The sequence below is a fragment of the Capsella rubella genome, unplaced genomic scaffold (genome assembly GCF_000375325.1).
Source record: "Capsella rubella cultivar Monte Gargano unplaced genomic scaffold, Caprub1_0 scaffold_5, whole genome shotgun sequence".
Lineage (NCBI taxonomy): Eukaryota > Viridiplantae > Streptophyta > Magnoliopsida > Brassicales > Brassicaceae > Capsella > Capsella rubella.
In genome coordinates, this window is record NW_006238919.1 from 1,739,456 (window position 1) to 1,764,528 (window position 25,073).

Below are 25,073 nucleotides of genomic sequence, written 5' to 3' on the forward strand. Positions count from 1 at the left end.
GAACTTTGACAAACAATTTTATTTGAAAATATTTGAATGAATCAGAAAATGATTTCATGAATAAACTATATCAATCCAAAAACCAAACTTCTAACATGAGATTTCATTATCAAATAAACAAAATTTCACCCTACCACCCACGTAAATACACGTACGTTATTTAGTAAATCATTCACCCAACACATTTTATGTTTCTTCCTCAAAAACCAGATATCAAAGCTGCTTCTCAGACAATGTGCACAAAAGAATCTCCGGTTAATATTTGGGTGTGTTCTTTTGTTAGTCGCACGATTAGCTTCAGCGGCAGAAAATATACACAGCAAAGAAACTTCAGTTTTAACAGTTACGATGGAGAAGAAAGCATTTAGACCTTTAATTTTTGTTGTCGCAGACTCTGATCGTGCGACTAATAAAAGAACACAAGGAGTAGTTTTGTACCATCCGGTTTACAATCCCTACTACATCTATCCGTCTTCAAAATCTAAAGATAAACGGGCAAGTAAATATATTATTTTTAAAAATATGTTTCAAATTGTAATATTTTGTATATAAACTCAAAAATATTAAACTAAAAATAAAATAAAAATAGCAAAGTGGAATGCGCTCGTGACCAAGCACATGTGGTCTGTGTGAGGGCAGCGGAGTCCCAGGCAGTGTCCCACACCATTTTTATCTAAAAATAAATTTGAAAAAAACAATAAGTAACGTTTCTAATATTGCGATGTCCTTTACTTTTTATTTTCATTATTCGTGTGCCCCACTGACACGTAACGGTACGCGATTAGTTACGTTTTTCTTTTTTTTTTTTAATCTAAAAAATATTTCCTGGAACAATTTTTGTCCCTACCGCTGCCTATTATCTGAGCCAACATTTATGTCTCGTAGTTATTACCCAAAAGAACTAATATAGTTACAAATTTAGAAAATAGTCACGAGTCTAGAAGATCGAATCCGTTATGGTTCCAAATCCCAAAAGATTTTTCAAACTTTGAGAATCCCTTTGGAAAATTCATGGAATTCCTATCTATGTTTTTCTTGTTTTATTTTAGTTCCATGTTGTATTAACTTACTTCTTTTGAGGCTTTAGAATGAATGAAAGTTCTGACCAAAAAAAAAAAAAAAAAGTCACGAATCTAGAAGTTAGGTAGTATTTTCTTTTATTTTCAAGTTTCTTTTTTTATTTAATGTGAGTTTTAATATTCTATAATATTTTCTTTTATTGGTTGAGTTATTTTTACGTAAATATAGATAGAGGATGCTCTTAAACTTAATGCACAAAAAAAAAACCAAGTATTGCGTTATAAAGTGGAACGGAGGGATTGTAACAGCACCGACAAGAAAAAGAGAGAAGAAGAAGGACAAAACATGAAATTTGAGCTTGTCTTCATCCCTTCTCCTGGAGTCGGTCATCTCCGATCAATGGTGGAGATGGCGAAGCTACTAGTGAGCCGTGAAACCAGCCTTTCTATCTCCGTCATCATCGTTCCTTTCATTTCCGGAGGGCAAGCCGGTGCTTCAGATTACGTTGCATCGCTCTCCGCTGCATCCAACAGCCGCCTACGCTACAAAGTGATCATCTCCGCCGAAGACGAACCAATATCGGAGCTGACAACTTTCGAAAACCATATCGAGAACCAGGTGCCCAAGGCTAAAAGCGCCGTCGCGAAACTCGTCGAAGACTACACGGCGGTACCGGACTCGCCGAGGATTGTTGGGATCGTCCTAGACATATTCTCCACGTCGATGATGGATGTGGCGAAAGAGTTTGGTGTTCCGAGTTATGTATTTTGTGCGACAAATGCAGGAATGTTCCCACTTACATATCATATTCAGATGCAGTTCGATGAGAACAAGTACGATGTTAGTGAAAGTGATCACGTAGACTCGGAAGCTGTGTTGAACGTTCCAGGTTTGAGTCGTCCTTATCCGGTGAAGTGTCTTCCTGACATTTTCGCATCTAAAGTGACGCTCCCAATGTTTGTAAATCAAGCGAGAAAATTTAGAGAAATGAAGGGTATTTTGATAAATACTGTTGCTGAGCTTGAACCTTATGTGTTGAAGTTTCTTTCAAGTGGTGATTGTGATACTCCTCCTGTTTATCCTGTTGGACCATTGTTGAAACTCGAGAGCCAAGTTGGTGGTTCCAAGGACGAGAAACCATCTGATATTTTACGGTGGTTAGACGAGCAACCACCCAGTTCGGTTGTGTTCCTCTGCTTTGGGAGCTTGGGAGGCTTCAGTGAGGAACAAGCAAGAGAAATCGCCCTAGCGCTGGAACGAAGTGGCCACCGGTTTATCTGGTCTCTCCGTCGTGCATCCCCTAATATATTTAGGGAACCTCCTAAAGAGTTTACGAACCTAGAAGAAGTTCTTCCTGAAGGATTTTTGGATCGGACCAAAGATATAGGAAGAGTGATCGGATGGGCTCCGCAGACGGCCGTGCTTGCGAATCCGGCTATTGGAGGATTCGTCACTCATTGCGGGTGGAACTCAATGCTAGAGAGCCTTTGGTTCGGTGTCCCCATGGCTGCATGGCCGTTATACGCAGAGCAGAAGTTTAACGCCTTTATGATGGTGGAGGAGCTTGGATTGGCGGTGGAGATAAAGAAATACTGGCGAGAGAATCATTTAACGGGAACGTCGACGGTCATCGTGACAGCAGAGGAGATAGAGACATCATTCAAGTGTCTCATGGACAAGGATAGTGACGTGAGGAAAAAAGTTAAGGAAATGAGCAAGAAATGTCACGTTGCCCTAACGGACGGTGGGTCGTCGAGGATTGCGTTGGATAAGTTTTTTGAAGACGTTACCAAGAATTATCGTTTCAAAGATTAAAGAATATGAGTGTGTACCCAAATAAGGCATAATTGAGTTTAAACTATCATATATATTAGTCAATGCCATCTTTAACTCGTTTTATCTATAACATAAATTTTTTTTAAAAAAGTTTTATGTTATAAATTGTACATAATCAAAAGGAGATCAAGAGGACGGAGTGAAAAGCAAACACAACACAACGTACATGTTTTCACAACGAGTACGTACATCAGTACATGATGAGGAAAGTGAAAGGAATAAAAACCAAGCTCGATACTTTTTACGTACCCATGATTCTATGAATGAGATTGTGAATATTTTATTGTTTCCATTGAAAATGCAGCTAATTCTATGAGAAGTTATGATAATGATCACGACTTTTGGTGAGATTCATAATGTCAATCCAAACGAAAAAGATTTCATAAAGGTCCTCAAGATCAAGTTATACAACAATGTTTTTCATCAAGGTCGTCAAGATCAAGTTATACAATGTCATTCTCTTGAAAAACTTGTTTTTTAAACAGTCTAAAACGTGTTCAGACTTCAGACATAGAATGTCTTACCCTTAATGGCGGCCCATTTTGACGTTAAAGAAGCCCATTATTATTTTCTTAACCGACTAAACAAATTCGGGAATATAAATAAGTTGGTAGCAAGGTTTTTCTAGCTAGGTCTTTTTTACAATTTACTTCACATCTATATAAGTTTTTTTTTTTTCTCATCTCTTTTTCTTCGTTTGATTCGTAAAACATGAATTCATCATCTCCGATATTGATTAATGATCTGATTATGGAGATCTTATCAAGACTGCCTTCGAAGTCAGTCGCGAGGTTTCGTTGCGTGTCGAAGCCATGGGCATCAATGCTTAGTAGTCCATATTTCAAGAACTTGTTTTCTATCAGATCATCGGCTAAGCCGCGCCTCTTGTTCGCCATAGAAAATAACGGTTGGAACTTTTTCTCATTGGCAATGCTTGAGAATCCATATGATCAGGAGTCGAATCTTGTAGCAGCTGCCGAATTTCATGTGAATATCTCTCCAGATATCGAACCTTGTGATTTCATAAGACATTGTTCATGTGCCTATGCTTCTGGCTTGTTCTATATCCATTATTGTGGATTCCAGGGTAGACCTTTGATTTTTAACCCTGTCACTGGACGGTATGCGATCTTACCTTACATTTGCAGAGAGGCTGATAGCTTTTTCGGGTTTGACCCGGTTGATAAGCAATACAAGGCATTGTTCATGGATTTTTCATTTTCTCCTAGTACTAATAAATCTCTTACATTTGGAGACGGAGATATCAAGTACAGTAAGGTAACTTCTTCCTTGCGACATGATATTGCGAGTGGAGGGATATGCATCAACGGGGTTGTGTATTATTTTGGTGACACGACGGATTGTATTAATGATGATCATGTTGTAACACCTGAGTTAGTGATAGTTTGTTTTGATGTTAGGTCTGAGAAAATCACGTTTATTGAATTTGAAAAGATTGGTGAATTGATAGACTACAAGGGGAAATTAGCTCTGATTTATTGGGGGGATGATTATGCCATTAAAGAGTTGCATATGTGGGTTCTAGATGATGTTGAGAAAAAGGAATGGTCCAAATATGCCTACACTTTGACGACTGATGATAAATGTTTCTGTCGTTACGTCGTTGGAGCGACCGCTTCGGGTGACATTGTGTTTTCAACGAAGTGGTGTGGACCTAAAGAACTGTTTTATGTTTACTATTTTAGTCCCGAAAGGAATAGACTCCAGCGTGTTGAAATCAAAGGTTTTGGTGAAGCGGCGAGTGATAATGGTTTTACCGTTCGTACTTTTGTAAACCATGTAGAGGATCTTGATGTTAATGATTTAAAACTACTCAAGTCATTCCATTCTCCAGTGCCAAAGCTAAAATATGCATAGCAGAATCAGAAACTGAGAGAGGAGAAGGAGAAAGAAGATAGTGCTTATGATATCTATGCGTTTACTAAAGTAATTGAAATCGATGCTTGGAGACTCCAAATTTGTTTCGTTTCAATTTGGTGTGAGGATTCATTCGTTTATATCCTTGCTAAATCAAAGATCATGTACATTTTTTTCTGAAGTCTTACGTTAATTGTTTGATCTCGATAGTAACAGTTTTTTTGTCAATTGTTCGAAGAAATTTTTTTTTTGGTTATATAGATGTTAGCTTCTCCGAGTTTTTGAAAACATGTGTTCTCTAAAAGCTTTGCCTCGAGTTGTATTAAAACTTTGCCAAGACACGCAAATAAAATACTAAAACATGTGTTCTCTAAAGCTTAGAGCATCTCCAAAGGGAGATGCTTAATTTGGGGTGTTAAACAAATTTTTATTAAATTTAAAAATTTTTACACATTATGATTTATTTTTAATCCCTTTAATAAGCACAAATTCTAAACTTTTATGTTAAGCCTCCCCCTTTGGAGATGGTCTTATCATCGAGTTTGTTTGTATTTTTGGAACTTGATCAGTCTCTAAAAGATATGTTTCTCCTGGTTCGTATATCTCAGAAACGTATCCAAACTTTGTAATTACTTAGTTTATAATTAAAAAAAAGCAATTACTCTCTTCGTTTTTAATTAGTTGTCGTTTAAGATATGTATACCCAAATTAAGAAGATAATTAAAGTTTCTATGTTATTATTTTTAATATATTTTCTAATTTTATAATTGGTCATAACATTAAACAACATAGAATGAATTTAAATTTTTTACCAAACATTTGCATTAGAAATCTAAAACGAACACTATTTTAAAATATAATTTTAACTCAGAAACGACAATTAATTAAAAACGGAAGAAGTACTAGTCTACTAGATAGAGAATAGTCGTATATATACACTATATGAAAGATAGATATGTATATATATATATATATAGTTTTTACTATTTCCATTTATTTTGTTGCATTTTTAACTTTGTAGCATGTAATACAATAACTATGTCATATTTGACTAGTTATCGCTAAAATATTCGAAACAAAACAAATTAAAGAAAAGAAACCGAACCAAACCGAGATCAACACAATAACCGAATGGATCATAAACGTTATAACCAGAACTAACCAATACCGATTACCAAAAAAAAAAAAGAACTAACCAATACCAAACCGAGAACCAAATTGAGTATCCGACATATCCAAAATATATTTATATTATATAATTTATATATCTGAAGTCTTAGTTTTATTTAGATTTGATATAACTTAATTACCAAAATTATGGTAAATATTATATAATTTTCGATAAAGTGACCAAAAATATTGAAATTAATCAAAATATGGGATGTTTTAGACAGAGATTTATTCAAATTTAATCAAAAATTAACTATTTTAAAAGTATTTATACTATTTCAAGTACCTAAAAACATACCAAAAACAACCGAAACAAACTCAAACCAAAATTCCAATATCTAAATGAATCCTAAACCTCACTATCAAAAATATTTGAAATCGTATAATATATCATCCGAAATCAAACCAAATACTCGAACACATGCTATTAAATAATAATAATTTCACAAAAAAAATTTAAAGATCAGTGAAAGGATTTAATTAAGAGTACAATTACGTATTTAATTTGTTGACAACAAACAGTTTAAATGATAGATTTATGACCGTTCATTTCATTAAGTCAACAGTCACTTTCCTACACATCGCGTGTGCTAACTAACACATTCAAAGTCCTCTCAGCTCTCTCTACTCACTGGTTCGTGTATCTCACGCGCAATTATAACACGTGGTGACTCGATTTCTCCACCCATCTCTCCTTCGTTGAGAAGCATGCAACACAAATTAAAGAAAAAAAAAAACAGCTTCAAAGAGAGAATAAATCCCAATTTTTTTTATATTTCAATCTTCACGCAAAAGGAATAAAATTACTCTGACGGTTTCAAGCTCTCATCGGAACCCTAGATCTGTTTATCTTTTTCCGATTTTGAATTTCGCTGTTCTCCGTTTCAGATCTGAGTGTGAATTTGATCAGATTCTGATTTCTTGAATTTGATGTCGAAACCTTGGGGTGGGATTGGAATTGGGGCTTGGGCTGATGAAGCAGAGCGTGCCGATGAAGAACAAGCGGCGGAAGCTGCTTCTGCGACGGCGGATACACAGAGTTTTCCTAGCCTGAGAGAAGCTGCGATTAATGCTAAGTCTAGGAAGATGAAGAAGATGAGTTTATCTGAGTTTAACACAGGTGGTTACACAGCACCTGGAGGTAGGAACTCTGTTGGATTGACTCCGCAAGAGATTCTTCAGTTACCCACTGGTCCAAGGCAACGCTCTGAGGATGAAATGCAGCCTGGTCGTTTAGGTGGTGGGTTCTCTTCTTATGGTGGTCGTTCTTCTGGTGGAGGTCCTGGAAGAATGGGGAGAGATCGTGATGATTCTGATGGTTCTTGGGGTGGTGGTGGTGGAAGGAGACCTTACGGTGGTGGATTTGATGATGATAGGAGGGGGAATCAGTCTAGGGTTTCGGATTTTCCTCAACCTTCTAGGGCTGACGAGGTTGATGATTGGGGGAAAGCGAAGAAACCACTTCCTTCTTTTGATCAAGGACGACAAGGTCGTTATGGTGGCGGCGGCGGTGGTTTTGGAGGCGACAGAGGTAGTTACGGAGGGGACAGAGGAGGCGACCGAGGTGGTTTCGGAGGCGCTGGTGGAGGTGGTGGGTTATCTAGAGCTGATGATGTTGATAATTGGGGTGCAGGGAAAAAGCAAGCACCGGTTAGATCATCTACGTTTGGGTCGGGTTTTGGTGATTCAGGCCGTGAATCTGACCGATGGGCCAGAGGAGAAGTAGTTGGGGGTGGTGTTCAGGAGGAACGTCGACGTTTGGTTCTGGAACCACGAAAGGTTGTTGAGTCAGGAACTAGTGAGACTCCACCTGTTATTGAGAAGACGAGTAAGCCTAACCCGTTTGGGGCAGCTAGACCGAGGGAAGAGGTTTTGGCGGAGAAAGGTTTGGACTGGAAGAAGATTGACTCAGAGATTGAGGCTAAGAAAGGAAGTTCCCAAACGAGTAGGCCTACGAGCGCCCATTCAAGCAGGCCTTCTAGTGCCCAATCTAACAGGTCTGAGAGTTCAGGATTGAATAATGTGGTGAAACCGAGACCAAAGGTGAATCCTTTTGGTGATGCGAAGCCTCGAGAAGTGTTGTTGGAGGAACAAGGGAAGGATTGGCGTAAAATGGATATGGAACTCGAACATCGCAGAGTTGACAGGTCCTTATTCATTTGGATTCTTTTAATTTTTACCAAGGATTGTGGATCTGTTTCAACTCTATGTTGCTGTAGTTATCTGAGTATTGAATTTTATAATGATCTCATTTTGCTGCATGTTGATTTTCTATTTGACCAATGCTTCAAACAGAAAGTTAAGAATTTTGAAGTAATATTTAACTGCTTGATCATTATCCCCCAATAATCAATATTTATGTAGTTGGATGAATCTTGGAGATTAAAATGTTTGAAACTGTTAACCAAAAATAGTTTGCCATGTATGCTTTAGATTTCATATCCCTAATGGCTGTTATTTGATTGGATTCTTTGTATTTAGTTGTAGAGTCTTCTTGGTTATTCCCATCAGTGCATTTTCATTTGAGTTTCAGAGCCTGTTAGATAGCTGCTGCTTGTTTCTCTTGGGTATTTTCTTTGCTTTGTGCATGATCTAGTCTCCATCTAGATTTTGCTATGCATCTTGTGTGATTCTTTGTGTTGATCTCTGTGTTGTGAAAAAACAACTTTTCCAGGCCTGAAACAGAAGAGGAGAAGATGTTGAAGGAAGAGATTGAAGAGCTAAGGAAAAAACTCGAGAAAGAATCCATTGCTCCAGAGATCAAGGAATCTGAACAAGAACCCGGCAGTAATAATAATCACAATGATTTACCAGAAATATTACGCGGGAAAGAGAAAAATCTGGAAATTCTAACTCGTGAGTTGGATGACAAAGTCAGGTTCAGGCAGAAACCAATTGAGAGGCCCGGGTCTGGTGCAGGCAGAACAGGTACATATTCAGAAAGAACACATTCCCGGGGTGGATCAGTCGATGAAACCAGGAGTTTTGAGTCCACAGAGAGACCCAGATCACGTGGTGCAGTCGATGCCTGGGTTAGACCTGTCGATGATCAGCGAAGAAACTTCCAAGGAAGCAAAGAGCGTGGATTCTTCAACAACAGGTTAGTTAGTCTATTACTATCTAACTCTCATTTTCCCTTGAAGTCAAGAGACTATACACTTTATACAATTTGGATGCATTTAGGCTCATATCTCTTAAGTTTAACCAGAAACAGTATCTGTCATATTAATTTCTGAACTCGGTTTCGACAGGTCTTCCTCTAGGGAAGGATGGTAAGAAGGAAATGAAGAACAACCAAATGTGGGATATGTTTAACTACTACACAAGTCCCAGATTTTGAAGAAGACTTAGAGAAGTGTTAATTTCATTAATAAATATTCATAAAAACCCTAATCTTTGTTCTTTTTTGTTGTTGGTTCATCTTCGGAATCGGAGCCTCCTTGTTTTGTTTTGGTCTTCTACTCAGCGAAGGCGTGTGTGTCAAGAGAATGTGTCTCTTTTGTTATGTTTTAAGGACTTTTTCGAATCTTGATTGTTATATTTTTTGTAGTTAATCCTGGTTTCTTTATCTCCTTTCTTTGTAATTTGTTAACACATTTGTTTGCCAATAACTCTATTTGTATTAGAACAACAAGAAAGACAACGTTCAGGATAAAAAAGAATCCAACAGAATACAACAGAATTAACACAAACTCAATGGGTTACACATACTTCCCTCTATACTTAGGTTTTGGATCTTTGAAGGTTTTGGGATCAGTGTGAATCTGAGAAGAATCAATGGGTTTAAACACAGAGGAATGAATATTACCATCTTCTAACCACCTAAGATGATTCTCTCTAAACTCTAAATGCATTAAACGAGCAGCTTCTTCAATCTCTTCACTATAAGGCTCTACTTTCACCATAGTTAGTAGGACCCTACTATATCGCGAGCTCAGGATCTGTTCAGAGACCGCAACTAACTTGAAACACGGGTGCTCAGGGAACTTAACCTCCCCGCCAGTCTCATCTCTCAAAACCGGGAAGAAAAAGACAAGCCTGCCTTTCATTACCAGCATTCTTGCAGCAAGGTGAAGCAGATCATGAACACACTCAACTAGACTATAGGCACCAGTGGATGGAATGTGATCTGCTCTTTTATCATCAGGGACAGTGTAAGGGTCCACTGTTCCTCTTAGGATTTTCCTGCCACCAGATTTACGTCCACCAGCTCGAACTCCGTAAGGTGGATCACAGATAATTGCATCAAAGATCTGGATTGATTGATACATATAACATAAACTCAGTGATCACGACTCAATATGCCAAGGATAATAATAAAAGAACCAGAGAGAGAGAGTGCATTACCTCTTTTAGCCCAGAACGCCAAGGAGGAAGATTATTATCCATTCTAAGTAGAGCAACTGGCGTAGGTAATCCATACTGCATAAGGGATAACATATGTAAGAACCCGAGATATCGAAATGATAGAAAGAAACATAACAAGAAGAAGTTACACCACTAACCTGCTTGAAATTACTCCAAACATTACAATCTGGACCACGTCCATCACGAACTACTCTGATATCAATATCTGCACCCTAATACAACAACTCTTTTGTAAGCTTGAGATCCAGAAACCACAAAAACGGATCAAGAAACTGAGGTGAATAGTTTGCAAACCATAGTCATTGCGCCAAACTGCGCAGCAGAGACAAGAATACTCCCAGTACCAACGAAAGGATCATACACTAGTTTCCCCAAAGTAGCTTTGGCTTGGTTAGCCATTAAGAAAGCCATTTCAGCATCCATAGCAGTTGGGCCAAGGTAAGTACGAGATTTTAACTGAAATGTAGGTAAAAGCTTCCTATCAGCAAAACCAACCTCCCTCCCAAAAAAGATCCTTCTCTGTAGAATAGGTTGAAGTCCATTGTTCTCTTCAGATTCAATCATCTCCATCAGAAAAAAGTTGTGATCTGGGTTCTTCAAGTTAACTCGACCCTACACCAATCAAAATCACCAAAAAAATCATATACACATAAAGATACACACTTTTTTGAACAAAAAAATAAAATAAAGATACACACTTTAAAGAGACTGAAACCAGAAAGGGAGATTATACCTCAAATGGGATATAAGTAAGTGACTGGATTCGATCCTTCTGCTCTTCAAAAGTTAAAGCCTTTCCGAAAGTTTCAACAGAGATCCTAAAGGTTGAACCAGAAGTGAGAAAAGGAAGCTTCCGAGAATCAGGGTAACTTTGAATCGAGTCTTGAAGCTCTTCATAACAAGTCCCTTCACCCCAAAGCTCATACATTCCTTTCACCAATATGCTTCTCTTAGCAATATTACGAGCGATTTCTTCAGATGAAAGCTGAACGAAGTGGAATGGAGTATCGTTATGGTGATTTTCAGGTAGACGCCATTGAAGAGACTCATTCTCTGCAATCTCTTCTCCGAAGAGTTCAGCTAAAGCTTCAACTTCTGGCTTTCTGAAGTCTAATAGTCTGTGATAGAAGACACAAAGAAACCACATCTTCTTCCCCCAAAATCCAAAACCCTAATTTGACAACAGAACTCAGAAGACGGAGACGGAAGAAACGAAGACGACGGCGACTAAAACTCTAAAACCCCTTCTTCAAAACCCTTATACATGGGCCTATAATAAAGCCCATTAATTTAGGCCCTTTCAATAGAATTACGAAAATACCCCGTTAGCTGTCGAAAAATATACATATATCATCGCGTCGTTGGCTTTGTTTCCTTCACTTGTGTGTTCCGTCTGCTTCTCTTCTTTTTTCAGAAACTAGGGTTCCGTCGCAAATCACGATCAGATCTCGTAGTCTCTGGTATGGTTACTCGTTTCTTCTACTTTGTTTCTATTGAAGTAGCGATTGGCTTATATGTTTTTCTAGGGTTTACTATCGCACAATTACGATTTCTTAGTAGATATGAATTTGAAATTAGCTTCGTTGATGCATCTCGTAAGTGCGAACCATGTTTAGTTATCCTGATGTTTAGAGAACGATTAAAGATTTGAGTTAAGCACTTTATGTGAATTACTATTGTCTTGTAGCTGTATATATCTTCTGGATCTGCAGTGTTTAAGTTTCTTATTTAGCTCTCTGTTAGGGTAATTATGATGTTGCGAGTCAGTAATATTTACTACATTAAGTTTGGCTTGTTGTAGAAGATGTCAGAAGATCCGGAGTTTCGTTGCTTCATTGGTGGGCTTGCCTGGTCAACATCTGATCGTGGTCTCAGAGATGCCTTTGAGAAGTATGGTCACCTCCTTGAGGCCAAGGTATATATATTTATCTCTCTTTTACATGCTAGTTGCTGTGACATTGAAGATCTTTGCAAATCTGTTAATGGCGTTTCTGTTTAGTAATTTGAATCTGTTATCTACTTTTTTCGTTGCTGAGACGTTGAAAAGCTTTGATTGTTTTGTAATTTATTCACTTCACTTTCCCTCTGAAAATCTGCTATGGTGTTTTCTGTTTTGTAATATAAACTTTACCATGTCTGATTCTCATTACCATAATTCGTATGAGAGATAAACCTTATCTATTGATGCTTCAGGTGGTTCTTGACAAGTTTTCTGGTCGCTCCCGTGGTTTTGGGTTCATTACTTTTGATGAGAAAAAGGCTATGGATGAAGCTATTGCTGCAATGAATGGAATGGATTTGGATGGGCGAAAAATAACTGTTGATAAAGCCCAGCCACATCAGGGTGGGGGAGGCAGAGATCATGATGGAGACCGCAGTCGTGATCGTGGATATGACCGAGATCGTAGCCGTCCCTCTGGTGGGCGTGGTGGTGGAGATTGCTTTAAGTGTGGCAAGCCTGGACATTTTGCCAGGGAGTGTCCTTCTGAAAGTAGTAGAGATGGTGGGGGAAGATACAGCTCAAGGGATGATAGGTATGGTGCGAAGGACGATAGATATGGTGCAAAGGAGGATAGGTACAGCTCAAAGGATGATAGGTACATTTCAAAGGATGATAGGTACAGTGCAAAGGATGATAGGTATGGTAGTAGGGATGGTAGCAGGGATGGTGGAGGTAGTCGCTATGGACCTGATCGCAGTGGAGAACGTTCTGGAGGACGTAGCAGGGATGGTGGCAGCCGTGGAGGTCCAGGAGGTGAGAGGCACAGCCGTGCTCCATATGACCGCCCTAGAGCTGGTGGCTACTAGAATTCTACGCCAAAGGGTAAGTATGCGTTGTGTTATTCCACTTTTTTCTATCATATCTCTGCAAAGCTGAGTGCTGGTAAGACTTATGTTGAAGTCTCTTCATATCTTCTTTTGCAGGTAAAATGGAGTTGAAGGTTTCTGCTTTCGGCTCTCTTGTCAAGTGCGAAGTCAAAGTTACGCTGGATGGTCTGTTTTCTTTAATGTATTTGGATAGCTCGAGAAAGAAGATGTGTCTCTATTTTGGCCCTAAAGTCAAGAGTCGACTAATGTTCCTAAAGTGCTCTCTCTCCTTTTGATATGTTGATCCCAATGGAAACCTTGTGCTTGGTTGGTTTGAGTTGAGACACAATTTGAGATGTGCTACTTTATGCTTATCGTAATGAATGCGTGGGTTATCCCCCAACACCAAATTTGGAAAAAGCCTCAGGTACGCGATTGATTGATTTTGATTGATCTTTACGGAATATCATATCCAGGCTCAACATTTGGTAAAGAATGCAAATGTTGTTATATTTTGGGGATATGCCGTTTTATTGATTCTGCTAAACAATGATGCAGGATCATCTGATACTTAGCCGTGATAATAACCACCAGTCTATAAAACTTGTGATGGGATTGGGAATTATACATTGATGATGACTTGATACTTGGCTTCTGGAACTCAAACGTCTCTTCACGAGTTGATTTTTCAGGAAAAAAAGAAAGAAAGAAAAGGTTCTTGGGAAATTTTAGTGTCATTATTCCAAGTCAAATCCAATATTTTCCTCAACTAGAGAAATTCCGAATGGATGGCTCGTCTAGTATGTGCTCTTTGGGTTGTTCTTGGTTTAGTCTTTTTGCGTTCTCATTTGCTCTTGTTCGTGACCTGCCTTTGATGCTCTCAAGTCCTAGCATTGACGAATTGACACATTACATTGGTACTTGATTAGTTAAGGCTTACTATATGCTTCGGTTCCACTTGTTGCCATGATTTGTATTCCATAACTTAAGGCTTAATTTGTATTCCCACTTATTTTCATAATTAACATTAGTTAAATAATTTTTTAGATCACATGTACGTTGCCGGATAAACATTGACTTAACCATCTTATATAGAAAATGTACATAGTGTTAATATAGATGCTTTAATACCATTTTCTTTCGTAATCCATATTGCATGCATCACTTAGATGCTCTTATGAGTAGTCTATATATTAACATAAATAAAGACTTTGTAAATTTGTTGGTCACATAAAAAAATATAAAGTGTTATCATTCAACATGGCAAGTGACAAAAGTTGTGTATTACCGTAAAGGTTGACTTTTAATGTTACATAGAAAGTGAACAGTATATAATTCTCCCCCTCTCTTCTCGTACCTCAAACCATACCCAAATTACAGTTTTTTTGGCCGAATAAAGATTACAAAAATGGAAACTAAACTCTTGTTGATAAATTTAGTGTTACTAGTAGCATCATCTCTCATACATCCAGGAGTGTGCTCTCTTTCTTGCGGTTTTCCAGCGATTTTCAACTTCGGCGACTCAAATTCCGACACAGGCGGTCTCTCCGCCGCCTTCGGACAAGCCCCTTACCCAAATGGCCGAACTTTCTTCCACACCCCTTCTGGTCGTTTCTCTGATGGTCGGCTCATCATTGACTTCATAGGTTCTTACTTCTTCTTAGTACATACATTTATAAAATTTGTAGATGATAAAGTTCGATTCTTTTACTGATTTTTCTTTCTTTCTCTTCTTCTATTGTTGAAAAATCAGCGGAGGAGTTAGGGTTACCATACCTTAATGCTTTCTTGGACTCCATTGGTTCAAACTTCAGCCATGGTGCTAATTTCGCCACCGCTGGATCCACCGTCCGGCCACCGAACACCACCATTTCTCAGGGAGGTGCCAGTCCCATCTCTCTCGACGTTCAGTTGGTTCAATTCTCTGATTTCCTCACACGATCACAACTCTTTCGCAGTCGAGGTACTTTAAAGTTTCAACCTTTTTGATCCTACTCATATTTATAAGAACAGTGTTTGCCAAAAGTTTCAACCTTTTTGATCCTAATCATAGATACAAGAACTATGTTTGCCAAAAGTTTCAACATTTTGATCCTAATCATATACAAGAACAGTGTTTGCAAAAGTATCAGAACGTTATGTAATCTGATTTGGTTTACTAATAGGTGGAGTGTTTAAGCAACTACTTCCAAGAAAAGAGTACTTCTCTGAAGCTTTGTACACATTTGACATTGGTCAGAACGATCTCACTGCTGGATTAAAAGTCAACATGACTACAGATCAAATCAAGGCTTATATACCAGAAGTTCTTGATCAGTTATCCAATGCCATTCGTGTAAGCAAAGATAAAAGTATCTTTATTCACTTAGACACATTACTGTGGTTAACTGAAATAAAGAACCAACCGTGTTTGTAATTTCTGTAGAAGGTGTATAGTAAAGGAGGAAGAAGATTCTGGATACACAACACAGCTCCTCTTGGTTGTTTACCTTATGTTTTAGACCGCTTTCCAGTACCCGATTCTCAAATCGATAAGCACGGTTGTGCGATTCCGCGTAATGAGATTGCTCGGTTTTATAACTCTGAACTCAAAAAGAGAGTGATTGGGTTAAGAAAAGAGCTTTCTAAAGCTTCATTTACTTATGTTGATATCTACTCTATCAAGCTTACTCTCATCACTCAAGCCAAGAAACTCGGTATTTCGAACTATAACCTTTTCTTGATGTTTATACAAAAACAATTGGTGTGATTCGGGATAGGTTTTGGACCGGTGCTAATGGTTTGTTCTATGTTGAATTTGTTGATGCAGGTTTTAAATATCCTTTCATAGCTTGTTGTGGATATGGTGGGAAGTACAATTTCACCAATCTTATAAGATGTGGAGCTAAAGTTATGGTGAAAGGGAAAGAGGTTGTGCTTGCTAAGTCTTGCAACGACGTGTCGTTCAGAGTTAGCTGGGACGGCGTACATTTCACCGAAACGGCAAACAATTGGATCTTTAAGCAAATAAACAGCGGGGCGTTTTCGGATCCTCCTCTTCCCGTTAAGTTAGCCTGCACCAAGTAGAGAATACAGGGGAATCATATGACCGAAGTGCCCTTCAAGATGGGGACTAATAAAAGCTATTTATATTTGGAATATTTGTTTTTTTCTTTGGGGTCAAATTCTAGAAGAAAATTCGAATGAAAATGAAATTGCAACAACCTATCATATTTTATTTCCTAAAACAAAAAATCGTCTATAATCCTATAAATTCATCTATCTATGTCGACGGATATAAACATTTTTACAAATTCGAAATAATCTATCAAAAATACGATCTCATCTCTTAGATTACTTTAACACATATATATTTTTTTTAATGCTTTTAACTTTGAGTAAAGATATGAAAGATTTCTAAGAATATTATTATTGCTTCCCAATCCAATATACTAGAAAACAAAAATCAACCTAACTCAAGAAATTGTGTGACTCCTTTTGTTCTGAACCCATTTTTCTCTCTGTTACCAAATAAGTATTAACCATAATGCTAAAACACTAATTACACAAATAGACTTTAACTTACCAGTCTCCACAATAAACACACTTTTTTTCCAGTTTTTGTATCAACGACATATGCTTTCGTCGTCTCCACTTCACCTAAGACCCATATATATATATATATATATATTTTCATAAAGGGTAATCATGTCATTTCACTAAACCACGAATCACTCATTAATCAGAACGTGGAAGAAATCAAGAAGCGTGGACTACATACACCGTCGTCTACTCTGGCTGCTCCTTCCACGAGCCCTCTCATATGATAAGTCAACTCTTTCTTAGTACCGTGTCTCGCGTCACACCTGATTACACCTTCTCAACTATGTTTCCATCTTCTTTGAGGAAATATTTCGTTTTTTTTTCTCTTTTATTATTAAAATCGAAGAACCTATATATATATATAACATCATATCTCAGACCAATATATAAGTTTAAGGAAAAAATAAAAACTCTCAGACAAAGTTCATCGAATTTTTCGAAGACGACGACGACGAATTTTTTATATTCTCTTCTTTGGTAAATTTTTATTCTTTAATTTACATAAAACGTTTATCGTTTTGTTTTCCCTGAATCAAAGTCTTTGTTGCTTGATCATATTATTTTAAGTCTTTAATTCTCGTTTTAACGTGTGTCTTTCTGTTTTATATTTGGTAAGTGTTAACCTTTTCTTATATCTGATTCTAGAAATTATTGTCTTCTTTATATAAGTTTTCGTTTCCCAGAGATAAAGTTCATAACTTGGAGGTGATTACAAAGAAGAGTTCATAACTTGTAAATTTTTCTTTGTGTTTGATTACGGGTACGTAATTTATTACAATGAAAGCTCAAAGTTTTTTATATATATTGTTAATCTTTCTTGATCAAGACTTCAATTAGGTTCTTGAGGTTTTTTCTTATTTTTCGATTTCAAGAACCGAACTAGTATGTCTAAAAGTTTCATGTTTTATGTTTTTCTTTACTGTTCAAGCAAAATCACTAGTTGTTCTTAACTTTGTATCTTCATGAACTTTTGAAGTCAATATGAGAATTTGATCTGAATCCTTAAAACCTTTCTTTGATTATCTTTACATGATCATAAATATATTTTGAACATGATGCAGAGATATTGAAGTCTCGGAGAGTGTGTGATATTGTTTCTGGTCAACTTAACCAGTTATTTCAGAACATGGCTAACAGAGCAGACAACTCAATACGTTGGTTTGTGGCTTTAAACCAGATTATTTGAATCTTTGAGTTCATAGTTCATTAGCAAAAATTCATATTATCCTTTTCCTTTTTTTGCAGTTCAAATAGTAAGAAACCGAATGACGGTATGATGCTCATTATAGCGATTTTCGCAGGAATAGTTATCGGATTTTTATTAGGAATATCTTTCCCTACCTTGTCACTAACTAAGGTAAGCTTTTGCTTTTAGTTTCTTTCAAAAATGTGATTAGTAAAGATGTTTATTAGTCCCTCTTTTGGCAGATGAATTTTCCATCAAGCATACTTCCTTCTGTTGCTACTGTTTATATAGAAGATGAGAAACCGGAGAAGTCACCTATGAGGAGTCCAAAAAATGAGTATAATTCAAGTGGTGCAGCACATCATAAGGTATGTTTTTGTTTCTCTCTTGTGAACATGACTCATCTTGTGGATTAGTTTACAAGACTTGTTTTGATATTCTGCAGATTTGGGTTCCATCGAATCCTCGAGGTGCAGAGATGTTGCCACCAAGTTTTGTTGCAGCCGAATCAGATCTTTACTTACGAAGACTATGGGGATTGCCTAAAGATGTATAACACATCTCCTGGTTTTTGTTAAAGATCTTTCAAACATCTTAATCTTTTTGACTTGTCTCTGAATCTTGTTTGTTTTTTGGTTTAGGATTTACCAGTTGTGAAGCCTAAGTATCTTGTTGCTTTTACTGTTTCTTATGAACAGAGAAAAAACATTGATGCTTGCATCAAAAAAGTATGTCTCTCTCTCTCTCTTTTTTGTTCTGTTTCATCTTTCTTCTAATCTTTCAGCAAGACTATAAAAGCTAAGTAAGATTTTTTTACTATCTCAATAGTTCTCAGATAACTTCACTATTGTTCTGTTTCATTACGATGGCAAAACATCGGAATATGACGAATTTGAATGGTCTAAACGCGCCATACATGTGAGCGTACCTAAGCAAACCAAGTGGTAACAAACACTTCTCTTACCTACTTCTCCATTACCATTGATCTTGAGCTTTGAATAAACCTTTTGAATATGTTTTCAATGAAGGTGGTATGCTAAAAGGTTTCTGCATCCTGATATCATAGCTCCGTATGAATATATATTCATTTGGGATGAAGATCTTGGTGTTGAAAATTTTGACGCAGAAGAGTATGTACTCTGCTTCTTTTTATCTATCTCCAAGAATTTAAAATGTTAAGAATTTGTTTATTTACATCTTTGCAGATACATCAAGGTAGTAAAGAAACATGGTCTAGAAATATCGCAACCCGCTGTGGAATCAAGAAAACCAATTACATGGAAGATAACAAAGAGAATACCCGGAATTGAAGTTCATAAGTATAAACAATGAACTCTTAACTAAACTGTTATTACTAAGGTTTAAATTAAACATGAAGATAAATTACTTTTCCCCCCCAATTCTTTCATCAGAGAAGTGGAAGAGAAACCAGGCCGCTGCAAGAATCCTCACCTACCTCCTTGTGCAGGGTATGATCCTCATTTGTTAAAACCAATAGTTCATACCTAAAATAATCTAACTTTCTTGATCTCATAGGTTTCACACTGTTTGTTAATAGGTTTATAGAGATCATGGCTCCAGTTTTCTCAAGAGATTCATGGCGCTGCGTGTGGCACATGTTACAGAATGACTTGGTTCACGGTTGGGGTCTTGACTTCGCGCTAAGAAAATGTGTCGAGGTAAAAATACAAATACAATTTATCAGTCTGCATATACAAAATTTCACAAGACATTTAGTAAAAACTAAGAAAACAAAACATTGATTTCTTGATACAATAAAACAGCCTGCACATGAGAAGATTGGTGTTGTGGATTCTCAATGGATCATTCATCAAAAGATTCCTTCTTTAACCGGCCAGGTTATAAACTGATCAAACTTGATCCCTCTATACTCAAACTATATCAATTACTAGCTTCTTGGTTCATAATTTTGACTATGAGATGATCTCTTAATACATTGATCAGGGAATTGCACAAGAGGGGAAAACCGCGTTCCAAGGGGTAATATAATTCAAACCGCGACTATTTTCTTGCGTTCTCTAACTTGATAAAGATCTCGATTAATCGGGGTTTACACCAAGTCTGTTGTTAATTTCTAAATTATATACATGTTTTGGTCAGGTAAGAGAGAGATGTAAAAGGGAATGGACAATGTTTCAGAAACGATTGACACGGTCAGAGCAGAAGTATCTGAAAGAAATTGCATCTGCATCTTCAAACGCTACACTTACTTAAATCAAAAGAGTGGAGGAACTAATCAGATTAGAATGTTGATATGATGATTATGATTTTGATGAACACAAATCCAAATGTGTATACACACACACACACAATACATATTCGTTGCAAAGAACTACTTAGCTCTGTTCTAGAAACACTTTATAAGTCTTGAAACTGTTAATGAAGTTCTTTTCAAACTTTTCGTTTCTGTTAATAAATTTCAAACTTTTTAAAAACAGAGTGTTGATGCAAATCATAATAATTTCATATTAACCGAGTGTTACATCTACACCGTCGATTTCTTTACACATAAACAATTAATAGTCGTAGGATCTCTCCGGACCTCTATATATACCAAGAAGTGATCGATCATTATAGTTCATCGCTTTCTTCTCTTTGATTTATCTTTTCTAAATCTTCTTAAGTTTTCTAATCTTCTTATCATCATTCTTAGGGTTTTGCATCGATAATTATTGTTCGTCGCTTCTTCTCTTTGTAATCTTTTTATCATCTTTTTAGGGTTCTGCATCGATCATTATTGTTCACCGCTTCTTCTCTTTGTAATCTTTTTTATCATCTTTTTAGGGTTTTGCATGGATTTGCGATTGATCGGAGTGTTCGTCGAGGTAAGTTGTTACCATATATAAGATTTTGTTAGACTTTTTCCTTACATATCTTGTAGAATCGGATTAACTCTGTTTGTGTGTTTGGTCCGTATGAAGTCTAACTCTGTTTTTGTGTTCTTTGAGAGATCAATTCTCGTTGATCCAATCATCGACCCTCGTCGATACTAATTATCAACCCTAGTTGATACAATCATCGACCCTCGTCGATACTAATTATCAACCCTAGTTGATACATCGACCCTCGTCGATACTAATTATCAACCCTAGTTGATACATCGACCCTCGTCGATACTAATTATCAACCCTCGTCGATACTAATTATCAACCCTCGTTGATATTAATCATCAACTCTCGTTGATATGTATATATGTAATCAACCCTTGTTGATGTACATCAGAAGTCTTGAGAAGGAAGGATCTTGGTCAGATTGTTTTCATGTAAGTTTGGTTTTGAGATTGTTTTGTTTCTGTTTTGATAATCCTTTTGAATCTCCTTATCTAATTGATGATCTTTCTAGGGTTTGGCTTGTCTTGTGCTGCATCTGGCATGACCTTGATCCTGTCGAACGAGGTATATTGTTTTTGGCATCCACTCAGTCTTGCTTACATATCATGTTAGATTGTATAACAAGTCTGTGCTAACTCAATCTCTTTTAGGTATGTCGTAGGGACAGAACAACATCTGATCAATTCTCTTTGATCTTATTATCATCAACTCTCGTGTTGATCCTTATCATCTCTCGATGATCCCTTCACTCAACTCTCGTTGATTATATCATCTCTTGATGATCCCTTCAATCATCTCTTGATGATCCCTTCAATCAACTCTCGTTGATCATATCATCTCTTGATGATCCCTTCAATCAACTCTCGTTGATCATATCATCTATCGATGATTCCTTCAATCAACTCTTGTTGATCATATCATCTCTCGATGATTCCTTCAATCAACTCTTGATGATCCCTTCAATCATCTCTTGATGATCCCTTCAATCAACTCTCGTTGATCATATCATCTCTTGATGATCCCTTCAATCAACTCTCGTTGATCATATCATCTCTTGATGATCCCTTCAATCAACTCTCGTTGATCATATCATCTATCGATGATCCCTTCACTCAACTCTCGTTGATTATATCATCTCTCGATGATCCCTTCAATCATCTCTTGATGATCCCTTCAATCAACTCTCGTTGATCATATCAACTCTCGATGATTCCTTCAATCAACTCTTGTTGATCATATCATCTCTCGATGATGCTGCAATCAACTCTGGTTGATTTATCATATCATCTCTCGATGATTCTTCCAATCAAATCTGGTTGGTGTTATCATATCATCTATCGATGATCCTTCCAATCAACTCTGGTTGATGTCACATATCATCTCTCGATGACTCTCCAATCAACAACTCTGGTTGATGAAGAATGGAATGGTCTTTAGAAGCTGTCGTACAAAAGAGAGTAAGGAGGGGATATGTATATGACCTTTGCCATGACAGGTGCGCTTGCTTGGCAGGTCAAAAACTCCAGTATGCTTCCTGTATACAACAAACATGATCACTCATGGTTTTGTTTCAGAGTTTTTAACGAGTGTGTCTGTGTTTGTTTCGCTTGTACCATTATGAGTGTGTGTAATATATTGTGACAATATCTTAGTAAAATATCTCTCTCTTGTTCAGGTCTCTGTGTCTTTTCAAGTTATTAACAAAACCAATTCATTCTCGTTACTACCTTTTACTTCTTCTCGTTTCAGTTTTCTTTAGCATAAAGAGATCTCATCTTTATGCTTTGAACAGGTAGAAGATTTCTCAACAACTATGACTCACATTCCTTAAATCTTTGTTTATATTGTAAAGCATACAAGTGGAAGCTACTCATTATGCTAGGGATGAGTTGGCTTGTTTGCTTCAGATCTGTGCACCAAGGACCTTAGGTAGACGTGTGTTCTGCAGAAGTCACTTTTTTGGTTCTTGCTTTTGTAAATGTAATTTATATGTTGGTTCTTTAGTTAGACATACGTGGGTAACAGTGATCTAAAAAAATGTGACGTAAGGAGAAAACAGTGATTACGTTTTGTAATGTTCAATACAAACACAAAAATGGTTCGCTCGTTTGGATGGTTAGGGAAAAAGGGTGTCGTTTCATTAACTGCTCTTTGCCGTTTTGTGTTTGTTTTGTTCCTCAAGTCTGGCTTTTTCTTGGAAGGTTTCAATGGTATCAAGTTTCCCCAGAGAATGTTAGAGACGGACAAGAACTAAGACAACTTATCAGCTTTCTCTTAGACAATTACCGGCCAAAAGAAACCTGTACTTATCAGCATTGTCTAAAAGATACAATGGAAGATGAACAGCTGAGGTTATCTCTTTGAATGTTTACTCTTCAGGAAGCATATCAAAAAGATCCCCACCTTTGCAAATAACTCTCTGAATTCTCTTAGGATTCAAGAAATGACCAAACCTCACTCTATCATAATGACTATAAGCTTTCATCGCGAATGTAAAACTCGCTGATAAGTCTGAAACAAAAGCTGCAATGCCATCCTGAATTCGCCAAGATATCATCACATTGTTGGTAATGAGCATACCGTGTTTTACCCGTTTGATACACATATGCATAAAAGACAGTTCTTGTAGCTGTAGATGAAGGATTTGCGGAATCTCATCGCACCATCTCAAAAGATTCACAATGTGTCTCCTCGAAATCTCATCGACATGAGACATTATCAACAAATCATCATCACTCATCAGTAAGCTATCTTTGATAAGCTTCTTCGCAAAATGGGTTCTCTCCATTCTTAAACCTCCCACCAACCGAACCATAGCTCAACCTCGACTCAACGAATCCAGACTCACTTCTATGCTGCAAACACAAAAGGTTTTGACAAACCGGTAAAAGTCGAGTTTGATTCCATAATCACAAACTGAATATTGTAAGATACTCAACTATGTTTCCATCTCCAACGTATCTCAAGAAGGTCAAGCTCGTCACTAAACAACACCACGTCATAACCTGTCTAGGATACTCACAAACACCACATCCATGAAGCTTACACACAGTCTCCATCGAAGCATTCTCATGATTATAATGAGGAAGATCATCAAACGGCTTTGAGGGTGATTCTCATAGTGGTTGGAGAAAGTAAGAAATTTTCTGACCGTGAACATAACCAGCAAGCAACTAAGAAGAACACAAATGTCTTCATAACCACACCACAAAGACCACAACAAAGCCTAGAGATATACTGAAAAATCGGCCAGAGATCCAGCCAAAACCAAGATCATCATTAAGACATTAAGACGCTAAACTAAAAAACAACAAAGCACTAGGATAGTAACTTTGAACTTGTTTTTAACTCGAAATCTAACTTAGCATATCAAACTTTGAGTGAAAAAATGAAGCTTTCATATGAAGAATAAGCATCATTAGACCCTAAAACCCTAAACCAAATCACTGTGACAGAACATAAACTACGAATTTTTTCTTGAATCGAGCTTAGCACATCAAATTCGAGTGAAAAATTGAAGCTTTAATGAAGGGAAAACAAAGTTGAAGCAAAAGCAGATCGGAGATTCAAACGCCGCCGCAAATATCATCAGACTTTTTCCATCATCCACCAGATTTTGAAGTAAACCGATGGTTTAGCTCCAACTATAACCGGTAAATTTCAAGCTTTGAATCTCCGGTTATGTCGTAAACCGGTGCGTAACTCTATAAATCCTACGCAGATCGCCGTCAAAAGCCATTAAACGGATCCTACCACGAGTTTTACAAATGGAGCTGTTTTATTTTCTGACACGTGGTGACATTAACCATCTCCTTTAACTTATGGGCTATTTTCTAAAGTTGGGCTCGACCTACGAAAGGCCCATTTATACATTGCAGCTAGGGTATAAATATGGGAGTGGATATATTTTTTTTTTTTTTTTTTGAATGAATGTAAAAATATATTCAGTCCAAAAAAAGTCCTTTTTACATCAGATATGCATCCTTATTTTGAAAGGAATTAAACAACAACTAGCAATAAAAGGTTAAGGACGAGTGCTAAACCAAACTTGAAGGCCATCGACATATTTGTGAGAGTGTTGTTGCAAAGAAGAGAGTTTATTCCGGATGAGACGGTCGAGAAAAGTGATGAGCTGAGCAGATGAGCTAGGATGCTCACTATGCCTGCGACGATTCCGTTCGATCCATATCGTGTGAACAGTCGCTTGAAGAGCAAGCCGCAGAATGAAACAAACTGTTCCTTTAAAGGTTGAGTTGGACAGAACGAGCAGGATTTGCGGAAGCCTGGTTGTATAGTGTCGTTGTAGAAGCTTATCTGTTAGGGCTCGCCAGATGTGCGAAGAATAACTGCAAGCAAAAAACAAATGCTCAATT

The 25,073-nt window shown here is 37.2% G+C and overlaps 7 protein-coding genes and 1 pseudogene across 10 annotated transcripts; 6 read left to right on the forward strand and 2 right to left on the reverse strand.

Annotated features, from left to right (window-relative positions):
• The first annotated feature begins 1,289 nt into the window (after positions 1-1,289).
• LOC17887211 (UDP-glycosyltransferase 71B7) lies at positions 1,290-2,913 on the forward strand. Its single transcript, XM_023782609.1, has one exon. It carries the CDS (start codon positions 1,366-1,368, stop codon positions 2,833-2,835), a length of 1,470 nt encoding a protein of 489 aa, XP_023638377.1. The 5' UTR covers positions 1,290-1,365; the 3' UTR covers positions 2,836-2,913.
• Positions 2,914-3,567: 654 nt separating this feature from the next.
• Positions 3,568-4,734, forward strand: LOC111830440 (F-box protein At2g16450-like). The gene has a single exon (XM_023782284.1). The coding sequence runs from the start codon at positions 3,568-3,570 to the stop codon at positions 4,732-4,734; it is 1,167 nt and encodes a 388-aa protein (XP_023638052.1).
• Positions 4,735-6,657: 1,923 nt separating this feature from the next.
• On the forward strand, positions 6,658-9,472 carry LOC17886366 (eukaryotic translation initiation factor 4B1). Its single transcript, XM_006290780.2, has 3 exons — positions 6,658-8,051; positions 8,579-9,004; positions 9,156-9,472. Exons 1-3 carry the CDS (start codon positions 6,835-6,837, stop codon positions 9,178-9,180), a joined length of 1,668 nt encoding a protein of 555 aa, XP_006290842.1. The 5' UTR covers positions 6,658-6,834; the 3' UTR covers positions 9,181-9,472.
• Positions 9,462-11,483, reverse strand: LOC17886537 (tRNA (guanine(10)-N2)-methyltransferase homolog). Its single transcript, XM_006290956.2, has 5 exons — positions 11,006-11,483; positions 10,567-10,884; positions 10,410-10,484; positions 10,252-10,326; positions 9,462-10,157 (listed from the first exon to the last, which is right to left on the reverse strand). Exons 1-5 carry the CDS (start codon positions 11,417-11,419, stop codon positions 9,606-9,608), a joined length of 1,434 nt encoding a protein of 477 aa, XP_006291018.1. The 5' UTR covers positions 11,420-11,483; the 3' UTR covers positions 9,462-9,605.
• Positions 11,484-11,637: 154 nt separating this feature from the next.
• On the forward strand, positions 11,638-13,490 carry LOC17886429 (glycine-rich RNA-binding protein RZ1A). Of its 2 annotated transcripts, none has more exons than XM_023782268.1 (4): positions 11,638-11,732; positions 12,074-12,187; positions 12,466-13,096; positions 13,198-13,490. In XM_023782268.1, exons 2-3 carry the CDS (start codon positions 12,077-12,079, stop codon positions 13,078-13,080), a joined length of 726 nt encoding a protein of 241 aa, XP_023638036.1. In that variant the 5' UTR covers positions 11,638-11,732; positions 12,074-12,076; the 3' UTR covers positions 13,081-13,096; positions 13,198-13,490. The 2 variants fall into 2 exon arrangements, with proteins under 2 accessions (XP_023638036.1, XP_023638037.1); XM_023782269.1 differs by having other exon boundaries at positions 11,646-11,732; positions 12,077-12,187.
• Positions 13,491-14,125: 635 nt separating this feature from the next.
• LOC17885127 (GDSL esterase/lipase At3g26430) lies at positions 14,126-16,285 on the forward strand. Its single transcript, XM_006291172.2, has 5 exons — positions 14,126-14,726; positions 14,834-15,043; positions 15,246-15,415; positions 15,506-15,776; positions 15,890-16,285. The coding sequence occupies exons 1-5, from the start codon at positions 14,489-14,491 to the stop codon at positions 16,144-16,146; spliced, it is 1,146 nt and encodes a 381-aa protein (XP_006291234.2). The 5' UTR covers positions 14,126-14,488; the 3' UTR covers positions 16,147-16,285.
• A 548-nt stretch (positions 16,286-16,833) lies between these two features.
• Positions 16,834-20,268, forward strand: LOC17886531. 3 transcript variants are annotated; one of them, XM_006291078.2, is made up of 14 exons: positions 16,834-17,139; positions 17,724-17,820; positions 17,908-18,019; positions 18,091-18,216; positions 18,294-18,398; positions 18,490-18,576; positions 18,677-18,792; positions 18,877-18,978; positions 19,054-19,167; positions 19,261-19,317; positions 19,407-19,527; positions 19,633-19,707; positions 19,814-19,849; positions 19,970-20,268. In XM_006291078.2, the coding sequence occupies exons 2-14, from the start codon at positions 17,789-17,791 to the stop codon at positions 20,081-20,083; spliced, it is 1,197 nt and encodes a 398-aa protein (XP_006291140.2). In that variant the 5' UTR covers positions 16,834-17,139; positions 17,724-17,788; the 3' UTR covers positions 20,084-20,268. The 3 variants fall into 3 exon arrangements, with proteins under 3 accessions (XP_006291140.2, XP_023638419.1, XP_023638420.1); XM_023782651.1 differs by lacking the exon at positions 16,834-17,139 and adding an exon at positions 17,196-17,422; XM_023782652.1 differs by lacking the exon at positions 16,834-17,139 and adding an exon at positions 17,527-17,544.
• A 2,695-nt stretch (positions 20,269-22,963) lies between these two features.
• LOC111830441 lies at positions 22,964-24,765 on the reverse strand (annotated as a pseudogene).
• Positions 24,766-25,073: the final 308 nt, after the last annotated feature.